The sequence below is a fragment of the Podarcis cretensis genome (genome assembly GCF_951804945.1).
Source record: "Podarcis cretensis genome assembly, chromosome: 18".
Lineage (NCBI taxonomy): Eukaryota > Metazoa > Chordata > Lepidosauria > Squamata > Lacertidae > Podarcis > Podarcis cretensis.
Genome location: NC_137188.1, coordinates 2,398,276 through 2,422,652, shown reverse-complemented (window position 1 = coordinate 2,422,652; position 24,377 = coordinate 2,398,276). Strand labels below are relative to the sequence as shown.

The following is a 24,377-nucleotide window of genomic DNA, read 5'->3' as shown; positions in this document are numbered from 1 at the left end:
TGCTGAGAAGACAAGTGTGTCTCAAATTAGACCACATATGAGATTACCCGGCAAAAACAAGCTCATAACTCTCAATGCGTTTGTGTAGGTACTTAAGATACATATGTAAGAGGCTCATTTCAAATAATATTTCCTGAATCATAGAATCATAGAATTATAGAACTGGTCTGATATATGACTGTAGCAGCTCAAATAGTAATTGCAACTCAGTGGAAAAGTGCCCAAAACTGGAACCAGACTGGATAACCAAATAAAGCTAATATTCTTCACTTGGACTTTGTGACCTTAGCCCCTGCACAACTGAATTCCTTCATTTCCATTTGATTTTTTTATTTTGTGAAAGCGTGGCGGCAGAAATGAAATGCTTCAGTAACCAGAGTCTGAAATCCATTAATTACAGTGCATTCTTGTTCCTATTTACTCAGAAGTAAGTTTAGCTGTTTTCGGTGTGGTTTATTTCCCAGTAAGTACATTTAGAAGTGCACACGGAAGTAGTCATGCTCAAAGTAGACCCATTGAAATAAATGGACTTAGTTGATTTAGGGAAGTTTTAAAGGTTTGATGTTTTACTGTGTTTGATGTTTCAATTGGATGGTAGCCACCCAGAGTGGCTGGGACATATATATCTGGCTGAGCCGCATATTAATATTATTATTAGTAGTAGCAGTAGTAGTAGCTTTCACCTTTTTTGCCTTTAGTAGTACTCATTCTGCCTGCCTGTTTTACAGCTTTGTTTTCCAACTTATAAGTTTCTCCTGCCATTATACCTGTTTTCCCTCTTTTATTTCCGCCACAAAATGAAATTAAAAATATTTGCCGGGAAAAAGAGGAACAGGGTGGGCTCCCTTGTCAACATTTTCTTTCCCCCCCTGAGCCATAAGAGAGACAACCAACACACACAAACACACCAAGGCCCCATATCACAACTTAACTATTTTGGGCACCCGATGACACCTGGTGTGCTGCCGAGAAGGACCCAGGCTATTTTAGACGCTGGACAACAGCCATGCAGGGCATTGGAGGAGGGGAAGAGGAACATCAAACAAGACACTGAAGGGAAGAGCTAGCGGTTGTTGGACAAAAGGCCCCTTTGTTACAGGGGGTTGGACTAGATGGCCCTCGGGGATCCCTCCCAACACCACTGTTCTAGGATTCTACTTCTCAAGCCAGGGCTGGTCAGTTCCATGCCCTGTAGGGTGGGCTGACTGGTACTTTTAAAGCAGGGAGGAGATCAGGAGTGTGCATTTCCTTTCGGATGGACATATGTCAATTCATGGGGGGGGGGGGGCGACGACAGATAGCCCTTTGCTTTGGTGCCAGAGACTATGTTCCAGCCTGAGGGAGCCTTCTCTGCACAGAATCGCTCATTTATTGAGATCTGCAGGTCAAATCCTCCCTGATTGTGCTGGAGGCACATTAATACGTCTTGCAACAATCCCACGAGGGGAGAATCTTGTTTGCTGAGACCCCCCCAAAAGAAGACTTATGAACCCACGTCAAACTTATCAGCCTCTGTAAAAGACCTGTCTTTGTCATCCAGCCTTTCATCCCCTAGCGATTCAGCCTTTTGCTACAGTTGGGGTTGATGGAGAAAATAATAATTTCATAAAACTGCGTTGTTTTGGTATTCCATTTTCGTCCGAGCCTCTATCCCAGCTAAACCCAAAAGGCCTGTGCCCACCTACCTTTTTACAGTGCAGTGAGGTGTTGCTTTTAGGTACTCCCATCCCACCCAAATTTTCCACAGGAGCATCCGCAGCGCCAACTCACATTTCCTTTGGCGTGACGGCCATCCGGGCGCGGACCAGGTCCAGGGGGTACGTCAACATGGCGGCCGTCGTGCCCGCGAGGGAGCCAGCGATGAACCTGGGCAATGGGGTAAGGGCCCTGGAAGCAGGAAAGAGAAAAAGAGGCTTTTGAAAGGTGGAATTCTCCCCACCTTCTTTCTCCGGCAGCTGAACAAAACTGGTTTACAGTTGCATTGTGGGCAGGGAAGGATCAATTTTTTAGGGAAAGTTTCCTGATGGATCATAGAATTGAAGCATTGGATGAGATCCTAAGAGGCATCTAGCCCAGCCCCAGTGATGCAGCTGTCCCACAGGGGGACTGAACCTGCAACCTTGGCATTATGTTCTCACCAACCGGCCTATCATGAACACTGAAACTAATCAAACTAAGGGCACAGCAACTCATTCCCAGTGGTCTTACTCCATGAAAATCTGTTGCTGAAACTGAAAATCTCCGTCTCCCCACAGCCTTCTAAGTCGCCTTCTATCCAGGGCTTTCCCCAAGCAATCGGAGACTGTGCCAGTGTGAAGGCAACCTCTCCTCTGCCTTTTCATGCCTCTCCTGGTCCTGGGAGACAAGGGGGGAAGGGAGCTTGTCGCAGCAGGAGGAGGAGACCCCCGTGACTCTTCACCAGCTGGACTGACCAAGGCCTGAGGTTCCCCAACCCTGTTGCAGAAGACCCCAACCCCAGCAGCCTCTTACTTCCCCTGGAAGCCATAGTAACTGCCCAGGATCTGCTTGTACTCCTCGTGGGCGCAAAACTGGATGGCGGCGTAAGGGATCACGCGGACCATGGTGGCAGAGTTCCCCCGCCAGAGGCTGAAGAAGCCCTCGTGGAGGTAGGTGCGGTAGATCAGGCGGTAAGCCTCCTAAGGAAAGCGGAAGCAGAGTTATTGGGAAAGAGAGACGGAGAGAGGCTGAGCGCATCATCTGAACCAGGGCTCTTGGTTTGCCACGCTTTTGACAAACCACAAACTGTAATCCCAAAAAGGAGGTTTTGTTCCAGAGGTGGGGTGTGCTGTTGTTGTTGGCGGCGTCTGTCTGCCTCAAGAGACAATGGCGTGCGCTTCTGGGGGTGAAGCCAGACTGCTGAGTTTGCAGCACTCAAGTGCCCCCCCCCCCGGGACGCAAGCCTGGGCAGGGTGCATGGAGATCCTGGGCTGCCCAGATGGCAAGACCCCCCTCTTGGGCTCGCTGAGGGGGTCCAAAGGAAAGCAGAGCAAGACATATGGCACCAGCCGGGCTGCAGGAATTGCTGGAAGGAGGCGGACAAGGCACCATCCATCCGCCTTAGGGACTCCCCTCAAGATTTGTGTAGCCTGTTCTTCTCCCAAAGATGTCCCACAAGGACCAGAGTTTTCCTTCTCCTGGGTGGGCTCCCTTCCCAGGTGGACGGGCCCCACCTGCCCCTCACTCCCCTCTATAGCACATGCAGAAACCGCCTTCTTGACCACTGGACTCCCTCTTGGTCTCGTCTGCTCCATCCACCGGAGCCTGGCTTCGCATGCAGGGGAAGCCCCTGACTTCGTTAAGTAAAAAACCAAAGCTGCCCAGCTAAGCAACAGAGCAAAGAAAGGAGAATTGGGCTTTAATTCTTACCTTGGCAGAAAACCGATTTGATGATACTGAAAGAGAAAAGCAGAAAAATGAAAAGCAAGAATACTTTTACTCATTTGCAGGTACAAATCAATTCATCCACTAACACTCAAGGATCGGTGAACTAGGATTTCTCTAGGGTAAGAGCCTTAACTATTTCTTTCAAAGCTCTTTATCAATACTGGAGCCTAGACGGACCTGAAGACTACTGTTCAGCTGCATTCTCTTGTGATTTACACTTAAAAAAAAAAAAAAAAAAACCACCAGAATTCTCCCCTGCTTTCTCAGTTTCCCCCACCCCATAGAGCCGTATCGGTTATCTCTTATGCAATTTGCAAACACCCTAAAACAATTCTCTCTCTCTCCCCAATCTCAGTTTGACTCTGCCTGCCCCCAATTATCCCAGCCGGCAGATAAGCCAGTCCAAAGACAAGCAAACAAACCCTGAATCAAGCCAAATCTCTTTCCAGCAAAAACTCATTGGAGGATTAATCCTCAAAACAGAAATATATATATATATAGAGAGAGAGAGAGCTTTTAATCTTAGCTGCAAACCAGGCTTTAAGTTTGGGGGATTCTCTGCCCTGTCAATGGGAGTTGAAAGTCCACAGCATTAAAAACAGGGTTGTCCATCTAATTACGTTCTCCCTGCATCCATTCTATTTTTATATACAGGTGAAACTTGAAAAATTAGAATATCATGGAAAAGTTCATTTATTTCAGTAATTCAACTTAAAAGTTACAGGTAGGTAGCCGTGTTGGTCTGCCATAGTCAAAACAAAATAAAAGAAAAAAAATTCCTTCTAGTAGCACCTTAAAGACCAACTAAGTTAGTTCTAGGTATGAGCTTTCGTGTGCATGCACACTTCTTCAGATGCACACTTCTTCAGATACTTTTCAACTTAAAAGGTGAAACTAATATATGAGATAGACTCATGACATGCAAAGCGAGATATGTCAAGCCTTTATTTGTTATAACTGTGATGATATGGCATACACAACTTACAAAATTATAAAAACCTGCCCCCCCCCCAAATACCTTGGAATATGATTTTCGTTCTGTCCAGAGGCGCCACCGCAGTCTTGGCCACAGCGCCAGCAAACGCCCCAGATATCAGGGAGTTGAGGACGCTCCTTCTCTCCTGGGCAGCCTGGAACAGAAAACCAAAGGAGGGTGGCAAGGAAGCACCTAGAAACTCAAAAGCCACTTGGCTGGTCACCTAGGGCGAGCAGGAACCGGCAGCAGGCGAGCAGACAAGGGAGACGTTGGTGAACTTCTTCCTTGCTGGCTCCTGTCCGCCATAGGCGATCAGGCCTGCCCCTTTCTTTCACACCTTGAGATTGAATATCTATATGGATTTATGTGGGACTAGTAAACTTACCTGTGAAGGAACGCTTACCTGGTCTAACTGCAAGGCTGTTCTAGGGCAGCGTTTGCCAACCTGGTGCCCTTCATCCCTGAAACTCTCTTCACCTACAATGCCCACTGCCACCCCCACTTTGAGACCAGCACTCAAATCTTTTTTATTACAGCCGTACCTTGGTTTTCAAACACCTTGGGAGTCGGACATTTTGGCTCCCAAACAATCGAAAATCAGAAGTGATTGTTCCAGTTTTTGAACGTTCTTTGGAACCCGATCATCCAACGCGACTTTCACAGCTTCCGATTGACTGCAAGAGCTTCCTGCAGCCAATCAGAAGCCATGCATTGGTTTCTGAACGTTATGTAAGTCAAACAGACTTCCGGAACGGATTCCGTTCGACGTCCAAGGTACCACTGTATTATAGTTTTTATTAAGTTTTCAGTTTTGCACTTCAAAATAAACACCATACATTTGATGACCTCCCTCTTTCCCCTTCCATGGCTCATTTAGTTTATCCACCATTCCTGCATTTTACTCTATTTTATTCAGTTCTCCTATCTTACATCTCTCAAGTATTTGTTATCCTCTTGAATTGACCTTCACGCTGCCAGCGTTCTCAGCAAGACCAGCACTCACCTCTGGCAAAATCGGCATGTGGATTTGCGGCTCTACATCTTTCTGCTTGAAACCGACTTGGCCTCCTGCTGCTCGACCATTCCCCATCCCAGGCTCAGGGGCTGCCCAGGAAAAGAACCAGACCTCCTGAGGAAGAGAAAGGGGGCGGGGAGGAGTTAAGGACAGCAGCTCAAAACCTAAAACAGATGGACTTGTTAGGATGTCAAAGAAGTACCCCAATTTGGAACAACAATGACAGCAACAAAAGGCTCCCAGGGCAGCTAACAAATTACTCAAGAAAAAGCTTACAATCTAAATAGACACAGCACAAAAAGAAAACGAGCTTGGAGGGAGGAGGAAAGAGGAGACTTCCTGCACACCCCTCTAACTGGGTTGGCACCAGACACTAAAAACACAGTAAAACATCAAACATCAAAAACTCCCCTGTACAGGGCTGCCTTCAGGAAGTTGTGTAGTTGTTTATTTCCTTGGCATCTGGTGGGCGCCACCACCAAGAAGGCCCTCTGCCTGCTTCCCTGTAACCTTACTTCTTGCAGTGAAGGAGGCCCTCGGAGCTGGACCTCAGTGTCCGGGCAGAACGATGGGGGTGGAGATGCTCCTTATATGTTTTCATATACATGTGTTTGTGCATTTTTATTTGTGCTTTATTATTATTATTATTCTCCTCCCCCCCCACCCAATATATTTAGCTATTTCTATTTAAGCTGTAATCTACCTTGAGTCTCTGTTAGACAAAAAGGCAGGATATTATTATTATTATTATTATTATTATTATTTACACACAGCTGGGTAAGGAACTGACACATCAGTGGACAGCTAGACAGATAGAAAGACTTGGAGAAGGAACCATTCTTCTCTTGAACTACTAATTTCATTTTGGGAAAAACAGGCCTGTGGTCACAACACACCCCTCTGCCTCCCCCTTCCCCTCCTTCATCCCTTTTCCATCCCAGCTTATTTTTGGCCACGAAGGATTGCAACGGGAAGCTCCCAGGCCAGAAACGCTCTCTGACATCCCGCTTTCAGCAATGCACAACTGCAGAGAGAGAGGAGGAGGAGCGGAGCGGTGGAGTCACCAGAACTAAGCTCAAGGTCGAGAATAAAAAAACAGGGCAGGGGGGGAAACAAATCAGGTTTCCGAGCGGCAGCAGAGCAAAGAGGACCTCACCCCTGCTCCTGGACTAGAGGGACTTCTACTTAGGTTTTTAAAAAAACATGCACACAAACATTTCCATGATTAATGCAGCACATATTACAGACCCTCCAACATCTCTCTGATGAAAATAAGAATCATTACTTGGTAGTGGCACCCGCCCTGTGGAACACCCTCCCATCAGATGTCAAGGAGATAAACAACTGTCTGACGTTTAGAAGACATCTGAAGGCAGCCCTGTTTAGGGATGTTTTTAATGACTGATGTTTTAATGTACTTTTAATCTTTTGTTGGAAGCTGTCCAGAATGACTGAGGAAACCCAGCCAGATGGGTGGGGTATAAATAATATATTTTATTATTAATTATTAATTATATTATTATTATCAAATCATAGAGTTGGAAGGGAACCACAAGGGCCATCTAGTCCAACCCCCTGTAAGGAAGAAATCCTTGGATGTCCTATTCCATGATCAACATCATCATCAGTGCTTTTCTTCTAGAGAAAAAACCATGCCAGTACTGCATACACTTGAGTACCCCCAGTAAATAAATAATAATAATAATAATAATTTTATTATTTATACCCCACCTGTCTGACTGGGTTGCCCCAGCCACTCTGGGCGGCTTCCAAAATGTGTAAAAAACATAACAGAACATTAAACGTTAAAATGCTTCCCCATGCAGGGCTGCCTTCAGATGCTTAACTCCTTGGCTAACGAAGCTGCATTCTGGGGGATTCGGGACAGATGAAAGAAAGCCTTTCTTCATGCTACACATAGTTAAACTATGGAACTCCTTGCCACGGGAGGCAGCATGACACCAACCTGGCTGGCTTCAAAAGAGGATTGGATGAACTCACAGAGGAACGGCCACTAGCCACTAGGGTGATGCTCAGAGGGAGAAATCTTTCTGCATCCCAGATGCAGGAAGGGAGAGGGCTCTGGGGTTCCAATCCTGCTTGCGGGTTTCCTGACACGGGTGTCTGGTTGGCTGCAGTGAGAAGAGGATGCTGGACTAGGATGCTGGCCCCTGGGCCTGATCCAGCAGGCTCTCCTTGCGCTGTTTTTATTACTCACCAGCCCTTTGCCCCTTTCGAGCCCTGACTGGAAACCTTTATGTTCTGCCAGGCAGCCTGGGGCAACCTGGTGCCTCTCGGCTTGGCCCACCTCGCAGGGATGCAGTGGGGATTAAATGAGGAGGAGGAGAACCACATACGTCGCGTTGCGCTCCTTGTGTGGGGCGAAAGGGGGAATGAAATTAATTCCCTGCAGCAAAGAACTGAGCAGAAACCAGCACTGATCTGGGGTGTTTTTTCTCTGCAAACAGCAGACTTACTCGGATGTCACCGGCTGCCCCCCTTACTGAGAGGGGCTGAGGACGGCAGACACAATATTTTTCATATTATTATCATCACTCAGAGCTTCGGCTTGAGCGCCTGCCAAGGAGAGACGGCAAGATTATGTTGGTGGGAGTAGTTTGAGCTAACCGCCGGCTGCTATCTTAATTCTCCCGCTGCAACTTGAGCAGGAGAGATCTTAATCTCAAGCGCAGGACATTACAACGCTTGCCAGAGCCGCGCACTCAAGGTTGGAAACTCAGATAGATCAGCTAATCGCCCATCGGCACCTGAAATCTAGTTGCGTTCACCATGACAGAATGCTTTTTTCTATTTTGCAATTACCTTTGTTAATACTACAACTACTACTACTATTATTACTACAACTCTTAATCTTGGGGTTGTGGGTTTGAGCCCCACGTTGGGCAAAAGATTCCTTTTGTTCCTGTGTGATGTTTTATTATACTTTTATATATGCTGGAAGCCACTCAGAGTGGCAGGGCAACCCAGTCAGATGGGCAGGGTATAACAACAACAACAAACAACAACAACAACAGTAATTATTATTATGATTCTAGATGACCCTCATGGTCCTTTCCAACACTATGATTCTATGATGAAACTCAAGCTTCAAGGAAAAGATTTCAGATCCTTCTCTAAGGGACACTTTGCTTTCCCCATATTTATTTGCCTACTTAACTCTGGGAAGGCAGTGGGGTGTAGTGGTTAGAGTGTCGGGGTTCAAATCCCCACTCTGCCCTGAAGCTGCCTGGGTGACCTGGTGAGTCAGCTCACAGCCTCTTAACCTCCCTCCCTGAGGAGGGGGGTGAACCATGGACTCCTTGGAGAAAAAGTTGGGAGATAAATGCAGTAAATAGGCTCTCCTGCTGACCTGCTTAAGAAAGCCAGAGGGGCCGGCCAGAGGGAGACGTTGGGGGTCACAATTGGACCCAAGCCAGCTGCAAAACACGCCTGTTGCCAGGGGGATTTTGTGTTTTTTATAATAATTTTTATCAATTTTTACAGATATTTTAAACATAGCATTCAACTTGTATATAATATAAAATGCATTTGGCCACAACACCCTGAGACTTCCGTCCTCCTTGACTAATGGTTTTCCCACTTATTATTTAATACTGCATTTTGGGATTATAATTATTACTATTAAATCCTAATCATAGATCAACAATTTTTAAATTATACTTTGCAATAACTGATAAAGTCCACCTTACAAAACCTCTTGCAACCCTACCAGTGAAGTTAGTTGTTTACAATTGTCTTTCAAGTATTCTGTAAATTTATTCCAGTCTTTCAGGAAAGTCTGGTCTTGCTAGTTCCGAATTTTCCCCGTTAGTTTCGCCAACTCGGCATACTCGGCATAGTCTGTTAGTTTCGTCTGCACCTCTTCTTTCATTGGTATCTCTTGTTGCTTCCATCGTTGGGCTAGTAATATTCTTGCTGCAGTTGTTGCATATAAAAACAGCCTTTTATCTTGCTTATGTATTTCATTACCTACAATGCCTAGTAAGAAGGCTTCTGGAGTTTTTTTACAAATGTATATTTCAACATTTTTCTAAGTTCTTTATAAATCATTTCCCAGAAAGCTTTCACCTCCTTACAGACCCACCACTTATGGTAAAAAGTACCTTCCTTTTCTTTACATTTCCAACAATGATTACTTGTTTTATACATTGCCAGGGGGGTTTTGCATGCAGCCGGGCAGGTTTTCTCCATCCTTTTTTATTATTATTATTATTATTAATATTTATTAAAGATTTTCAAATATAACAGAAAAAGAAAAACATCCAAATTTAAAACCTTATTTTCATTGCCATCTTTCCAGGACTTCCCCTCCCCTCCCCCTCTTGTATTCCAATTCTTTCAAATAGATTCAACAAATTCTTACCCCAAATTTTAAAATTATTATCATTGGCCCAATTTAAAAAAAAATATTTTCCCATCCCCTAAAATCGACCTGTTCCCTTCCACGAGTTCCCGTCTTTAATATGCAATACAGATTAAGATAAACAGAAAGATAAAAAAAAAAGAATAAAATGTAATTTAACACCCTTTGGATTCCAAGTTTCCCTCCCCCCTTTCCCGGTTGCGTTCCCAATGTCCATCAATGTCTACTGTCATCCTGGAGCTCCCACATCTAAAACCAGAGTCCTTCACCAGTCCGCTTTGCCGTCTTTTTATTAGTCTTTGCCATCTTTTGGTCATCTTTGGTTTCACATGTCCAATCTTGGAAGGAGTCTATCTTCCAACTTTGTCCAGTTCTTGTTATTCTTATTGTTCTTGTTGTTCTCTCTCCTCCTCTTTCCCCCCCCCCCCTGCTCTCCTGCACAAATGTTCTAATTCCAAAAAGCTTCTAATTCCTCTGCAGAGGCTTTTTCAGGAACAAAACATTACGTCAAATCCCTTCCATTCTTCAATAGATAAATCTATTGTCTCCTTTAGTGTGTAGACCTCTGTAGACAAAATAGTGTTCCATTTCTGCAGTTTCCCAGGCGATAAAAAGTCCTATTCAAATTCGATGCCAGCAATACTTGTAGTGTCCCACAGCTCCTCTAGAGGGATTATAATAACTCAGTTTCCTTCCCGATCACACCCAACAGTCAAAGTAACTTATTATTCCTTGTTTTAAACAATTTATATCCAATTTGTAACAAATGTGACCAGCAAAGTCCTCGTAACAAAGTTCTCTTTTTGTTCTTCCACTTTGACAGCTCCTTTGACAGCTGTCAAAACCTCTATTTCTCCTCTCCCGGCGCTCTTACAGATCGCTCCCGGGGTTTCCGGGGGGGGGTTGCATTTTAATTCACATTCCACTTTTCTCCTCCAGCCCAGTCTTATAATTTTCCATCGCGAAGTTAATAACTTTATCAAAAAAAAGGTTGCACTCGATCTTAGTTGTCAAATCCTTTGCTTTAGCTCCTCTACAACAGGGGGGAGGCTGACTTCCTTTTTGCACCTCCCCTGCTCGCTCCGAATTTAAATAGAATTTTCCCCCTTTTTTAATCCAAGTTCCAATTACTCACGGGTTATTCTTTTAAAGACCAAATTTTCAATGGAAGAAGTCAGCGCTCTCCGTCGAATGGCATGCGGCTTCGCTCGGCAGGGGAAGCGGAGGACTCACAGTACCACCACCCCCCTGTCACCCGCTCCGCAGCCTTTAAAAAGGCTCCTTCGCGGGTCGGGGGGGCGCAAACGGTGCCCGCCGAGTCACCATGCCCATGGGTTTCAGCGCCCATGGTTTTTGAGGGTCCCCGCGTCGCCGGCGCGGTAGAACCCAGCCCCTGCCGAGCAGGCTCCCTCCGGAGCTCGGAGGGAGTCCGCCATTCGACGATGGCGCCAACCTGGAAGTCCCAGGTTTTTCTCCATCCTTCTCCCCCACCAGCACCTTGAGGTCCCCAAAAATTAAACTGGAAGAAACCAGACCCAAATACAGAGAAAGGAGCAGAAAGACACGGGTTCCTCCCGCAAATTTTAGCCAAAAGAAACTTAACATGAAACACACACAGCAGGGGGAAGAGAGGAGAAATATTCTTGCCTGGGTCCAGAGGTGGGGCTCGCGGCAGAGAAGATCCGAGAGGGAGGTTGGCTGAGCTCGGCAGGAGAAAGGACACCCCACACACCCACACACTTGGGCACCTCAAGGAAATGGACGAAATTGACCTTTGTTGCTCAACTCAGCACAGTGAACTGCCTTTGTCCGTTCCAAGGAGGTCTTCCTGGCGTGCTCGGCGTCCCGGTGAGATTAGACAAGTGTGGCCAGCCTTTAAATAATATAAAAAGCAATAAATTAATGCATTGATATTGCAGAAAAGGAGATTCCGACCCAATGTTGCAAAGAACTTTCTGGGGGACTGACAGCTGGTCAACGTACAGGTGCAATCGAAATTATCCAACCTCCATTGCAAATCAAGTTTATTATCAAAATCTACTGGAGAAGCCAGTATAAGTTGCAATTTCAGCTGAATTTGGGGAAACCACTGGAAGCATCCGTTGAGCTGTTTCATTGCTTTTTTTTCTCACTGCAAACAGCTAAAAGTCTGGAAATTTTGATAATAAGATGATCAAGGGACTGGAGACCAAGCCTTATGAGGAACGGTTGAAGGAGCTGGGTACATTTAGCCTGGAAAAGAGGCGACTGAGAGGAGATATGATAGCCATCTTCAAAGATCTCAAGGGCTGTCACATGGAAGAGGCAACAAGCTTCTTTTCCCCTGTTCTGGAGGGTAGGACTCGAACCCATGGCTTCAAGTCAAAAGAAAGGAGATTCCAACTAAATCTTAGGAAGAACTTCGTAAGAGTAAGAGCCGTTTGACACTGGAACAAGGCTGCCCAGAGCAGTGACACAGAAAGTCGACGAAAACGAAATGCAAGTGTAGAAAGAGAGACGGAAAATACCCAAAGGTAGCCCCTCATCCAAACAGGATTCCAAAGAGGGCAAAAAGCAGGATCCATCTAGCTGTCCTATCCTAGCAGCTAGGATAGTAATAGCATCGAAATGGAAAGGTAAAGAACTACCTACCAAAGAGGAATGGCTTCTCAAATTAAACGAATATTTAAAATTGGCTAACATCATTAACAGCACCCTTAAGACAGCAGTCAAATAAAAAACTAAAAAATGAATGACGATGCTTTGATGACTATATGACAAAATACTGCTCTAAAAAGACATGCTGATATGCTTAGACTAAGAATGTAAATGCATCAAAACAATAATTTATCAGTGACATATATATGTATATAGAGAAAATAAAAACAATCAGAATGCAATGATAAGGGTAAAATTGATTCTAGAGAAGATGAGTAGCGGAGGAAGGAAGTTAAATAGGCTGGTGGGTTTATTTTATTTTGTTTAGCTTTTTTGGATATTGTATAATGATTTAATGTATAATGATTTAATGTTTCTTTTCTGTTATGTATTACAGTATTTCTCTTTTTCTTTTGTATGATGGAAAATCTAAATAAAAATTTTAAGAGAGAGAATGGGTTGCATTAAAAAATAAAAGCAGGAAGGATCCATCTATTCTGCTCCCACTTGTTCAGCAGGTCAATCCAGAGAGAGAGAATGCAGGATTCTGGCATCAGGGCTGTTTTTGAACGCACAAGAGCACCATCAGGTCCAAAGGCCAATGGAGAGGGGAGGCTGCATGCACACAGTGGCGCTGTGTGCTAACTCGGCCATACAATACTCATCTTCAAATAACCACCCTTAAAGACTGGACTACTGCAATGCACTTTCCGTAGGACCTCCCTTGAGCTTGACCCAGAAGTAGCAATCTATGCAGAATGCTGCAGTGCGAATGCTGACAGGCCTCGTCAAAAGCAACACACCTACTCAGAGATCTGCACTGGTTACCAATTTGCCAACGGACCAAGTTCAAAGTATTATTGTTAGTATATAATAATAACATTGTCAACCCTGTCCATCCGACTGGGTTAGTGGCTTCCAACACACATAAAAACATACTATAAAACCAAACATTTAAAACTTCCTGATACAGGGCTGCCTTCAGAGGTCTTCTAAAAGTCATTTAATTGTTTATTTCCTTGACATCTGGTGGGAGGGCGTTCCACAGGGCGGGTGCCACCACCGAGAAGGCCCCCTGCTTGGTTCCCTGTAACCTCACTTCTCGCAGGGAGGGAACCGCCAGAAGGCACTCAGTGCTGGACCTCAATGTCCGAGCAGAACGATGGGGGTGGAGACAATCCTTCAGGTATACAGGGCTGAGGTCATTTAGGGCTTCAAAGGTCAGCACCAAAACTTTGAATTGTGTTCAGAAACGTACTGGGAGCCAATGTAGGTCTTTCAGGACCATTGTTATGTGGTCTCGGCGGCCGCTCCCAGTCCCCAGTCTAGCTGTTGCATTCTGGATTAGTTGAAGTTTCCGGGTCACCTTCAAAGGTAGCCCCACGTAGAGCGCATTGCAGTAGTCCAAGCGGGAGATAACTAAAGCATGCACCACTCTGGCGAGATACTCTGCGGGCAGGGAGCGTCTCAGATAGAGTTGGTAGACAGCCGCCCTGGACACAGAATTGACCTGCGCCTCCATGGACAGTGGTGAGTCCAAAATGACTCCCAGGCTGTGCACCTGGTCCTTCAGGGGCACAGTGACCCCATTCAGGACCAGGGAATCCCCCACACCCAGCGGCCCCCTGTCCTCCAGAAACAGCACTTCTTTCTTGTTGGGATTCAGCCTCAAGACAGATTGGGCCAGTTTCCCTTCAAGATCACCTTACCCTGCAAGCGCCCAATTCACCTCTCCGAAAGGCAGAGCTGATTGCCACAGGTAGCGCATTGCACACTGCCTAATACTTCCTCGAACCCAAAGCCAGCCACAAACCTCATGATTCAAACAAACGGGGAATCAAACCACATTTCGCTCTTGAAACTGGAGTGGCAAGACTTTAAATACATCAAAACCAGCAGCATAGCAACACTCCTTGGAATTCAGTAACCAAGCAGATCCTCTATAAAACAAAGAGGCATTTTTCACAAGCCAACAAGAGAAGGTGAAACTGGGCACAGAAGCTTTCAGCTGTTTTTTTTTAAATTATGTTTATTGTGCGATTATAACTTGCCACACTGGGATTTGCAGAAGATGCATTATATAAACAATTTCATTGAAGGTTTTTAACATATCGAGCACTAAAATCCAAACACACTTCTAAAAAGATAATAAACAACAATATATTATTACAAAAGACAATTTTATAGGTAAGAGAAAAAGCGAAAAAGAAGAGGAAAATACTATTTTCTTTCCTTTTTGCAATCTTTTATAATCTTTTTAGAAATGTGTTGGGATTTTAGTGCTCAATATATTAAAAACCTTCAGAAAAGCTTTTTTAAAAAATATTTTTTTCTTTCCCCCTCTTTTCTATATACCGTATTTTTCGCTCTATAACACGCACCCGACCATAACACGCACGTAGTTTTTAGAGGAGGAAAATCTGTAGGAATGCCACCCGTAGGCATTCCCTCCATAACACACACAGACATTTGCCCTTACTTTCTAGGAGGAAAAAAGTGAGTGTTATGGTGCAAAAAATACGGTAATTGTGTTTTGTAAGGAAACTGCATTATACAGAGTCAAACCACTGGTCCATCTAGCTCTGTATTGTCCACACTGACTGGCAGCACCTCTTTGCCATTCCCAGTGACAGACCTTCCCAGTGCTATCTGGAGATGCCGGGATCTGAACCTGTGATCTCATCCATGTATACAGATTTTTTTGTGGTTTTTTGCAACCATGAGATCTAGAAACTTGACAAGTTAGTGGTTACAAATAGTGGTTTGTATTGCCCACCAAGGAATATGGTAACCCAGTGCTTCTCAAAGGGCAGCAGGAGAGGATGGCAATTGTGCTGCGAAGATTCAAGGACAATTAAAGAAACATTTTAACTTTTCAGTGTAGTACAGCATGGTATCGCATCAAAATAATTTTACACACATACAAATACACATCCACACCCTAGAAACAGTACCCATGCCTCTCTTCAAGACCACAGTCATACCTCGGGTTACAGACACTTCAGGCTGCGTTTTTTCAGGTTACGGACCGCCGAGTACTGGAACGGGTTACTTCTGGGTTTCGGTGGTCGTGCATGTGCAGAAGCACTAAATCGCACTTGGCACATGCGCAGACGCGCCACTGCGGGTTGCGAATGCTACGGGTTGCGAACGTGCATCCCGCACGCATCACGTTCACAACCCGAGTGTCCACTGTATTAGCTATTCTTCTACAGTTATCCACATCATATTGTTGTGAACAGGGATTTTCCTACAAATATGAAAGATCAGAAAAGAGGAAGGCTGCTTTGTGTTGTTGTTCGTCTCAAATTTGAGCTAATATAAATGAGATTACCTAGCAAAAAAAACAAGCTCACACCTCTCACTGAGTTTATATGTAAGGTCAGTGCTTTTTTTCTAAAAAAAGATGATTGGGGGCATGCGTCCCCCTGCGTCCCCCAGAAAAAGCACTGTTTAAGGTTCATATGTAAGAGGTTCGCTTACAATTATATTTTGGGAATGATGTGTGTCCTCATGCTGCTGCATTGTTTAATACTTTCTGGGTGTCCCATGATCGTATTATAAAGTAACTGTGCTCTACGTTACAAATCAAACACCGCCAGAAGTTGTTTCTTTTTGTTTTCCAATATATTTCTTATCAATAAAAAAATCCGGTGTGGTGTGAGCAAATTTTTATTCTGAAAGTTCGAGAACCACTGTGCTGACACCCATCAGATTCAAAGCAGTAACGATTAATTTCCCAATTGGTCCAAATTCAGGCTCAAACTATTTCGAGCCCCAGATTGGGCAAAAGAATTGGGGGGGAGATTAACTCTGCAAAATTGATGGTCTCGATCCAACGACACCAGTTTTCCAAAGCCTGCTGCTGAACCTCTGGTTCAAAGCATAGATTTGGGCGCATTTCCCAAGCATTGCTCTTTGCAGCCACAGTAAATAAGATTTCCTCCAGTTCTCTTGGGACCAGCCTAGGCACCAGTTCAGCCACGTAGAGAGAGGCCCTCGCCATTATTTCTTTTAAAGGGGTCAGCCTCCCCACCACCCCAAGAACTTCTGGGATTTTTCCCAGCTGGGAGACCAGGAGCCAGGCTCTCCCATTGTCTCTCCACAAAACCACAAAATTCTCACTGCCCACCACCAAGAAGCGAAAGGATGGGGAAAGGAAAACTTCTCTTTGCTTGCCCACTCCCCACCTCGGCCAAAGGGAACTGGCTGGCAAGCTGTAAGATAATCCTGAATGGCTGTTTTCCCAAAAAGGCCTTGACCCATTTCTTTTTCCCTTGGGGAAAAACTCAGAGCTTAACAGGCTTCCTCAGACTTCTTGGAGATGGAGACCTTGTCTCTCCTGAACTGAAAGGTGCAAAAAGACAACACAGAGCAAGCAAAAGCCAGTTGCTTCCAGAGGAGTCTCTCTGTGCGAGTATCTGAAATGTGATTTTATTCATAAAATGAGGACCAGCTGGCTTCACAGGAGCCCATCCGTGTCTCTCTGCATGAGTCTCTGAGCTATTACTGTACAGACATACCTCATGTTACGTCCGCTTCATGTTATGTTCTTTCAGGTTACGTCCCGCGGTGACCCGGAAGTACCGGAAAGGGTTACTTCCGGGTTTCGCTGCTTGCGCATGTGCAGAAGTGCAAAATGACATCATGCACAGAAGCAGCGAATCGCAACCTGTGCGTGCGCATACGCGCTGCTGCGGGTTGCACTCTTTTCATGTTGCGAACGAGCCTCCGGAACGGATCCCGTTCGCAACCAGAGGTACCACTGTATTTGTAAGATCAGTGTTTGAAATTAAAGGTAAAGGTACCCCTGCCTGTACGGGCCAGTCTTGACAGACTCTGGGGTTGTGCGCCCATCTCACTTAAGAGGCCAGGGGCCAGCGCTGTCCGGAGACACTTCCGGGTCACGTGGCCAGCGTGACATCGCTGCTCTGGCCAGAGCCAGAGCCAGAGCCAGAGCCGCACACGGAAACGCCGTTTACCTTCCCGCTGGTAAGCGGTCCCTATTTATCTACTTGCACCCGGAGGTGCTTTCGAACTGCTAGGTTGGCAGGCGCTGGGACCGAGCAGCGGGAGCGCACCCCGCCGCAGGGATTCGAACCGCCGACCTTTCGATCGGCAAGCCCTAGGCGCTGAGGCTTTAACCCACAGGTTAGCCAGGCGCTAATTTCTCGTCATCTCAGATTTACTGTTAGAGGGAGCAATTTCACGGAACATGTTAAAACAGTAAAATGTTGCCTATCGCTAATAATGTGTCCAGACTGGACTACTGCAGAGTGCTCTCTGTGGGGCTTGCGCTTGACCCTGAAGATGCCTTTGAGAGCAGCATGCTAGACTAGCTGGCTCTCCTTTGGTGGGATCCAGCCCTTCCAATAATCATTCCCCATCACGCTCCAGTGGGTTCCCTTCCCCAGAGGTGAGGGTCCCACTCCCAGGGGCTTAGACCCAGCCAACTTCAGTGGAGTCAACCAGCTTTCTCTGCTAGTTAATCCTCTGTTTGCTGACCCTGTCTGCCTACCAGGGGAGAATTCCTGCAGAGGAACCCGCCTAGAGGTCTGTCCAGAACCAGAGCGTTCAAAGTCTACCCGCTGGGCAGCTCCTTAGGCAAACATACTGTACTATTGCTCCTCAAGATTAAAAGTCCTCTTTGCAGCACTGCAAGTAGCACGTCGAAAAAATCACTGCTCCCTAGCTGTTTTTAAGGATTCTGGTAGAGCCTCCAGGCAAAAAGATGTGGGACTTTTTAAAAAAAGAGAGCAGAACAGCAACGTTTCGGTCCTGAGTTCAAATCCCCGCTCTGCTGTGAAATTATCGCCTGCAGCCTCAGTTTTTCCACCCACACTTCTGTCAGCCACATGAAGAGAGAACTCCTTGCCTACCTAACAGGGCTGGTGTAAAAAGTGACGAGGAAGCCTTGAATCCCAAATGCCTGGTCGTAGAATCTTATACAGTGGTACCTCACAAGACGAAATTAATTCGTTCTGCGAGTTTTTTCGTCTTGCGATTTTTTCGTTTTGCGAAGCACGGACTTTGGAAAAGCTTCACGGACTTTGGAAAAGCTTCAAAGTCTTCAAAAACCTCAAAAAAGGCTACCACACCGCATGCTATGAGTTGCTCCTCGAAGTCAAGTCGCAACTGCACCCCCTGAATGCACGGTTTTAAGAAAAAGGAAACAAACTTGCAAGACGTTTTCGTCTTGCAAAGCAAGCCCATAGGGAAATTCGTATTGCGAAGCAACTCAAAAAACGAAAAACTCTTTCGTCTTGCGAGTTTTTCGTCTTACGAGGCATTCGTCTTGTGAGGTACCACTGTAATTGTAGAGTTGGAAGGGAGCCTAAGGGGGTTGTTATTTTACCAGTCCTAGTTTTCTTGAAAAAGAGGTGCTGGGACTCACTTTGAATGCCTCCCTCATTCTCTTCAAATGGCAAAGGCAACTTCCCGAGAGGCAATGGAACTAAGTTCCAGCTGGAAAAAAAGCCTTGCTTTTGCCCATTGTGGGACTTGAACCCACAACCCTGTGATTAGAGCCTCATGCTCCACCGACTGAGCTCATCCGTGGCCAGCAGGCGTTCCATGCAGGAAAGCAAGCAGACTGACAAGGGGTGACTCCTTTCTGCCACTGCCATGTTATACGCTAAGGACTGGAGGCCTTCCTTCACATTGGCGAGGCTGGAAGACGAGCCCTGCTTGGTCGGGGTAAAAGATGCAGAAGTCCTCCGCCCTCGCCACCCCCCATCCACAAGGTTAACACAAGGCTGCCAGGGTGCCCGGTTGGTAGTGACCCAAGATGGGGCCTCCTTGGTGGTGACTTCCCATTTGTGAGATGCCCTTACTCATCCATCTCCCTCGCTATTAGCTTCCAGGAGAAATTAAGAGTAGACCAGGAATTTGGGAGCTGAAGTTGTTTTGAGAGCTGCCAATTCCTTTTAGTTGTTGTTATCTGCTTTTATCTGCTTTTAATCCAGCTTTAACTACTTAAAGAAAAGAAGCCATTACGCAATTCTTGTCCTAAACTTTCAGTCAATCGATCGTCAAAAGCTCCACAATGGTCCACAAACCCTGAAGTGAAATTATGGAGGTTTTAACAATAAATAAGGCTACTTTTTTTTTTTTTTTGCATATGTAGTTGCACCTGTATTGGTGTGGATCAGGACTTCCCAAACTTGGGTCTCCAGCTGTTTTTGGACTACAATTCCCATCATCTCCTACCACTGGGCATGCTACCTAGGGATGGGAGTTGTAGTCCAAAAACAGCTGGAAACCTAAGTTTGGGAAACTCTGCTGCGGACCATCCTTGTCAACCTGGTGCCATCCAGATGTTTAGGTTCCAACTCCCATCTGGCGCCACCGGCACAGTCAGGCTCTGCCTCAATCTATATGCACAGGGGAAAACAATGCATCTTTGCAAAGAGTGGGGAGAAATCTCGCTCCAGACTGGTGGCTTTTCTGTGGGTGGGCTTATTGTGCAGCATAAACACAGTCTGCTGGATCCAGACAACAACACATCAAGAAACAGAATTTTAGCGTTGGATGGGACCCTGAGGGTCATCTATTCCAACCCCCTGCGAGTTGCCCCAGATGGGAATCAAACCTGCAACCCTGGTTCTAACCAGCATCCTGTTGTTACCGTGGCCAACCAGACGCCCCCACTGGGAAGCCCACGAGCAGGACCCGAGCTCAAGAGACCTCTCCCCTTTGGTGGCGTCCAGCAACTGGGATTTAGAAGCATTGCGGCCTCTGAATGTGGGAGAAGCATAGCCATGGTGGCGAGTTGCCACTGAATTTCTCCTCCCTGAATTTGCACAATCAGCCTTCAAAGCCAACCAAGTTGCTGGCCATCCCTGCCTCAAGTGGGAGGGAGTGCCATAGTTTTAAGGACTTGCCTGGACCTGTCCTGGACCTGCCGTAAACTTCCATCGTGTCGCCTCTTACCTGCCTCTTCTCATAACTAAAAGGTCCCAGACACTGAAGGAACCTTTCCTCCTAGGGGAGTTTACTGCAACTGATCAGGTCACTGTGCATCAGTGCTGGGTTTATCCCGGACCGTCCACACACCATTCTGCTTTATATTAGTTGCTCAGCAGTGCATGCCACCCCACTGTTACTGACTTCCAGAAGGGCACTTTTGCACAACAGGGAAATCCCAAACCAGAACATTATAAAAAGTTGCAGGATTTCAGGAAGAAATTACAGGGCATGCGCCAATTAGGAGCAAATCATGTCTGCCCCCAAAACTATGCAGGGACAGTATCAAAGGCAGGGTTGCAAGCGGGATTTTTTGTTTGGTTTCTTGCCCTGAGATATACAGATGTAGGGCACTTAATTAATTAAGTGGCCACCCTGATGCCACCACCACAAGAATAAGAATAATGTAACCTCCCCAATATCACCACGAACAGAAATCCCAATGGATTCACATTAAATAGGGCTGGGGGGGGGGGCGCTAACCAACCCCAGCATAAGGAACTCAGCTGGTCCTAAGGGACACAGGAAGCTTACAGACCACTCATCTGTCTAGGTCAATATGGTCTGCACTGGTTCTCTACCATTTGTTCCAGGGGACACCAACAGAAGTCTAGCGTCCAGATCAAGGCAAATCATAGTCCCACTCTGTCCTACCTTGGTCAGGTCACACCTGGAATACTCTGTCCAGTTCTGGGCACCACGATTTAAGAAGGATCTTGACAAGCTGAAAGATGTGCAGAGGAGGGTGACCAAGATGATCAAGGGTCTGGAGACCAAGCCTGATGAGGAGCGCTTGAAGGAGCTGGGGATGTTTAGTCTGGAAAAGAGGAGATATGAGAGCCATCTTCAAATATCTCAAGAGCTGTCACATGGGAGGGGGAGCAAGCTTGTTTCCTCCTGCTCTGGAGGGTAGGATCCGAACCAGTGGCTTCAAGTTACAAGAAAGGAGATTCCGAATCAGCCTCAGGAAAGACTTTCTGATAATAAGAGGAACAGGTGGTGGGCTCTCCTTCCTTGGAGGTTTTTAGGCAGAGGCTGGAAGGCCATCTGTCATGGATGTTTGAGCTGAGATCCCAGCATTGGAGGGGGTTGGAGTAGAAGACTCTTGGAGTCCCTTCCAAGCTATGTAATCTATGATTCTATGACATCCCCAGTCCCATCAGGAGATGCTTGGGACTGAACCTGGGATCTTCTGCATGCAGAGCAGATGTCCTGCTGGGCTATCACTCTCCTGCTATTTTACTATATGCTCTTCCCATATACTTTGGAGAGGATAACCAGGAGAAGAAAACATCTATTTTCCAGGTTTTGCTGAATTTCAACTCCCAACATCGCTCCTGAACATTCCTGGCTGCTGGGAGTTGGAGTACTGAAACACCCAGAGGGCCATGGGTGCGAATTCCCACCAATATTTTGCCCAAGGAAACCAAGTATTCCAATAGGTGAATCTGCCTTATTTCAAATCAGGCCATTGGCAAGTCTCTCCCAGTACGGTGCATTCCTCCAACAAGCAAATCCCCCCCCCCCCCAGTTTTAAGATCCTACTTGAGGCTGGATAGCTAGATTGGTAGAGCATTAGTCTCTCAATCCCTGGGTTGAGGGTTCAAGCCCCACGTTGGGTGACAGATTCCTGCATTTCAGGGGGTTGGACGAGATGCCCCGCCCCCCGCCCCCCCCCCCCCGTGGTCTCTTCTGACAATACGTTTCTATGATTTTTTCCCATCAGGGAGCAGCTTTTTCAACCCAAAGGAGACCGGCAGAGCAATGTCTGAGGCTCTTAACCTTTGTACATTCCAGCTGTGCTAGAGATATTTCTCAATCTCTCTCTCTCTTTATGTACTGTGGAACCTTAGAAGCCAAATGCCTTTGAACTCGAATGTTCCGGCTCCCCAACAATAAAAAACCAGAAGCAATTGTTCGGGTTTTCAAACAATTTTTGGAAGCTGATCAGAAGCTTGGTTTTCTAACTATTCCAGAGTTGAACTGACTCCCGGAATGGATTTATTTTAAAACCAAGGTACAACTGTATCCAATATAGAGAGTTGTTTTGTTGGCACCCGTCTGTCTCGAGAAACAGTTCATATATACACACCCATATATATATTATACATTTTTAGCAGAAAAAGGCTGGGCATCAAGGGGGAGAATATTTCTTTAAAAAAATAACTTTGCATACATTGATGGTTGGAAGTGGTATCTCTTTTTTTACCCCCAAAACTGGCTTATAAATACTTTAAATAAATAAATTTGGAGTGGGAGGAATGCCAAGGAGAAAGGAAGCCAAAACACTTTTTAAAAAACTGTACCCACAAAAAAAGAATCAAATCTCCCATTTTTTGTCCTTCGAAGGAGCCTCAAAGTTGCTCTCTATTCCCCAGCCTCAAACTCTGACCAGGAAAACAAAGTCACCTTCCATGCCCCCCCACCCTAGAACTGAAATTTTCCCGAGTCCTTGAAAGCTTGAGTGTTTTCAAAGCCCCCCCCCCCCCCGCCCCGCTTTTCAAGCAGGCAAATGGGGAGGGAGCAGAACTTAGCCTTTTTTCTGCCCCCCTTCAAGCAGAGTTAATGTATAATTAAGTCTGGGGGTGAATTAACCCCTCGATGCCCACAGAGGACGTTCAATTCTCTACCTGTTGGGGGGGGAACATGGCAGGTAAACTTTTTATTTTGTGGGGGGGAGTCATACCAGGGGGTTGATAGTCCGAAGGTTGACATCTGATCTCCCCACCCCCCAACCCACCGAAAAACACCCATAAGCACTCAGGCTTGATAAGGAGAAATGAAGACCCCTGCCCCTTTGCTTGCAGGGCAGGGTGGGGCACTGGGAAGAGAAACGAGGAAGCCAATTCACTTTTAGAGGCAGATCTTTCCTAATGGGTGGGTTGCGGATTTTTTGACAACTACCCCCCCTCCCCACACACAATAGGGACTCAACCTCTGGACCCCCAAAATTGTAGGGAGAGTTATCTTTTCTCCCCCAAAATCTGTATCTCAGAGACCGCCCCTTGCCCCTCTTCAGTCCCAAAGGGGGGGGGGGTGACAGAAATTAACCATTTGAGCCTCCCTTCTTTCAGACAGCAAGGGGAGCGATCAAGCTCTCTACCCCCTTACTTTAACCCCCTCCCTGATTTCAGATTGGGGGGTGTCACATTTATAACCCCCCCAAATATATCACCAAGGGCATAAGCCCCCAACCAATTTCAACCCGGCGGGGGGAGGAGGCCAGGAAACAAGCCTCCCCCTCCCCTCAAGTGGGGGGGGTTTGGAACTGGCCTTTCAAATGGGGGGGGGGTCAGAGCCACAGACTTTAAGCCCCCTAACCTATGGGAGACAAACTATGGAGGGGGGAGCAATAAGCTTCCGACTCCCCCTACCAAAATTAACTCATAGCAACATTAAAGATACACTTTTTAAGAGGGGGGTCCATCTCAGTTACTCCTTCCCCCCCCCCATTTCCCCCCTTGGGTGAGGAGTGGGGCAGCTGCCCCGTGCGCATGCGCCTCCCGCCGCCGAGAACTCACCCCTCCCCTCGGGCGCGCTCGCTCGCGCTCCTTCCTCCAGCTGCTTCTGCCGCCGCCGCCGCCGCGCCGCCTCCGGCTAGTCCACCGAGCCACGCCCCCTACGCCCCCGCCTCGGCCAATCAGCGCGGGGCCAGGCCGAGGGGCGGGGCGGGCGAGGCAAGAGGGAAGAGAGGGGAGCGGGGAGCTCCGGCGCTCGCGAGAGTGGCAGTCTGCCTGCGCCAATCCGGGAGAGGCATTGTGGAAAGGAGGCGGGGAGAGAGGAACGGAGGAAGGCAATAGGTCGCGAAAGGCGGCGGCGGCAAGCGGGGCAGGGCGGGGCTTAGTGGGGTGGTCACGCCCAGTGGGCGGGGCAAGGCGTAGCTGGGAGGAGCCTTCTTTTATTATTATAGTAGTGCGAATATTACGGTAATTAGTAATGAAGTATTAATTTGGGGGGAAGGGGATGTATTATATTATATTATATTATATTATATT

The 24,377-nt window shown here is 46.6% G+C and overlaps 1 protein-coding gene across 1 annotated transcript in view; it reads right to left on the bottom strand.

Moving 5' to 3' along the window:
* SLC25A42 (solute carrier family 25 member 42) overlaps positions 1-23,921 on the bottom strand; it is a 30,010-nt gene extending 6,089 nt beyond the window's left edge. The window contains exons 1-8 of the mRNA XM_079960873.1: positions 23,904-23,921; positions 21,037-21,199; positions 11,428-11,653; positions 5,385-5,510; positions 4,424-4,535; positions 3,388-3,413; positions 2,491-2,657; positions 1,771-1,887 (exon numbers count right to left, since the gene is read on the bottom strand). Of these exons, the coding sequence (XP_079816999.1) occupies positions 1,771-1,887; positions 2,491-2,657; positions 3,388-3,413; positions 4,424-4,535; positions 5,385-5,471 (509 nt within the window). The 5' untranslated portion in view covers positions 5,472-5,510; positions 11,428-11,653; positions 21,037-21,199; positions 23,904-23,921. The remainder of the gene's footprint in view (positions 1-1,770; positions 1,888-2,490; positions 2,658-3,387; positions 3,414-4,423; positions 4,536-5,384; positions 5,511-11,427; positions 11,654-21,036; positions 21,200-23,903) is intronic.
* Between the last annotated feature and the right edge of the window lie 456 nt (positions 23,922-24,377).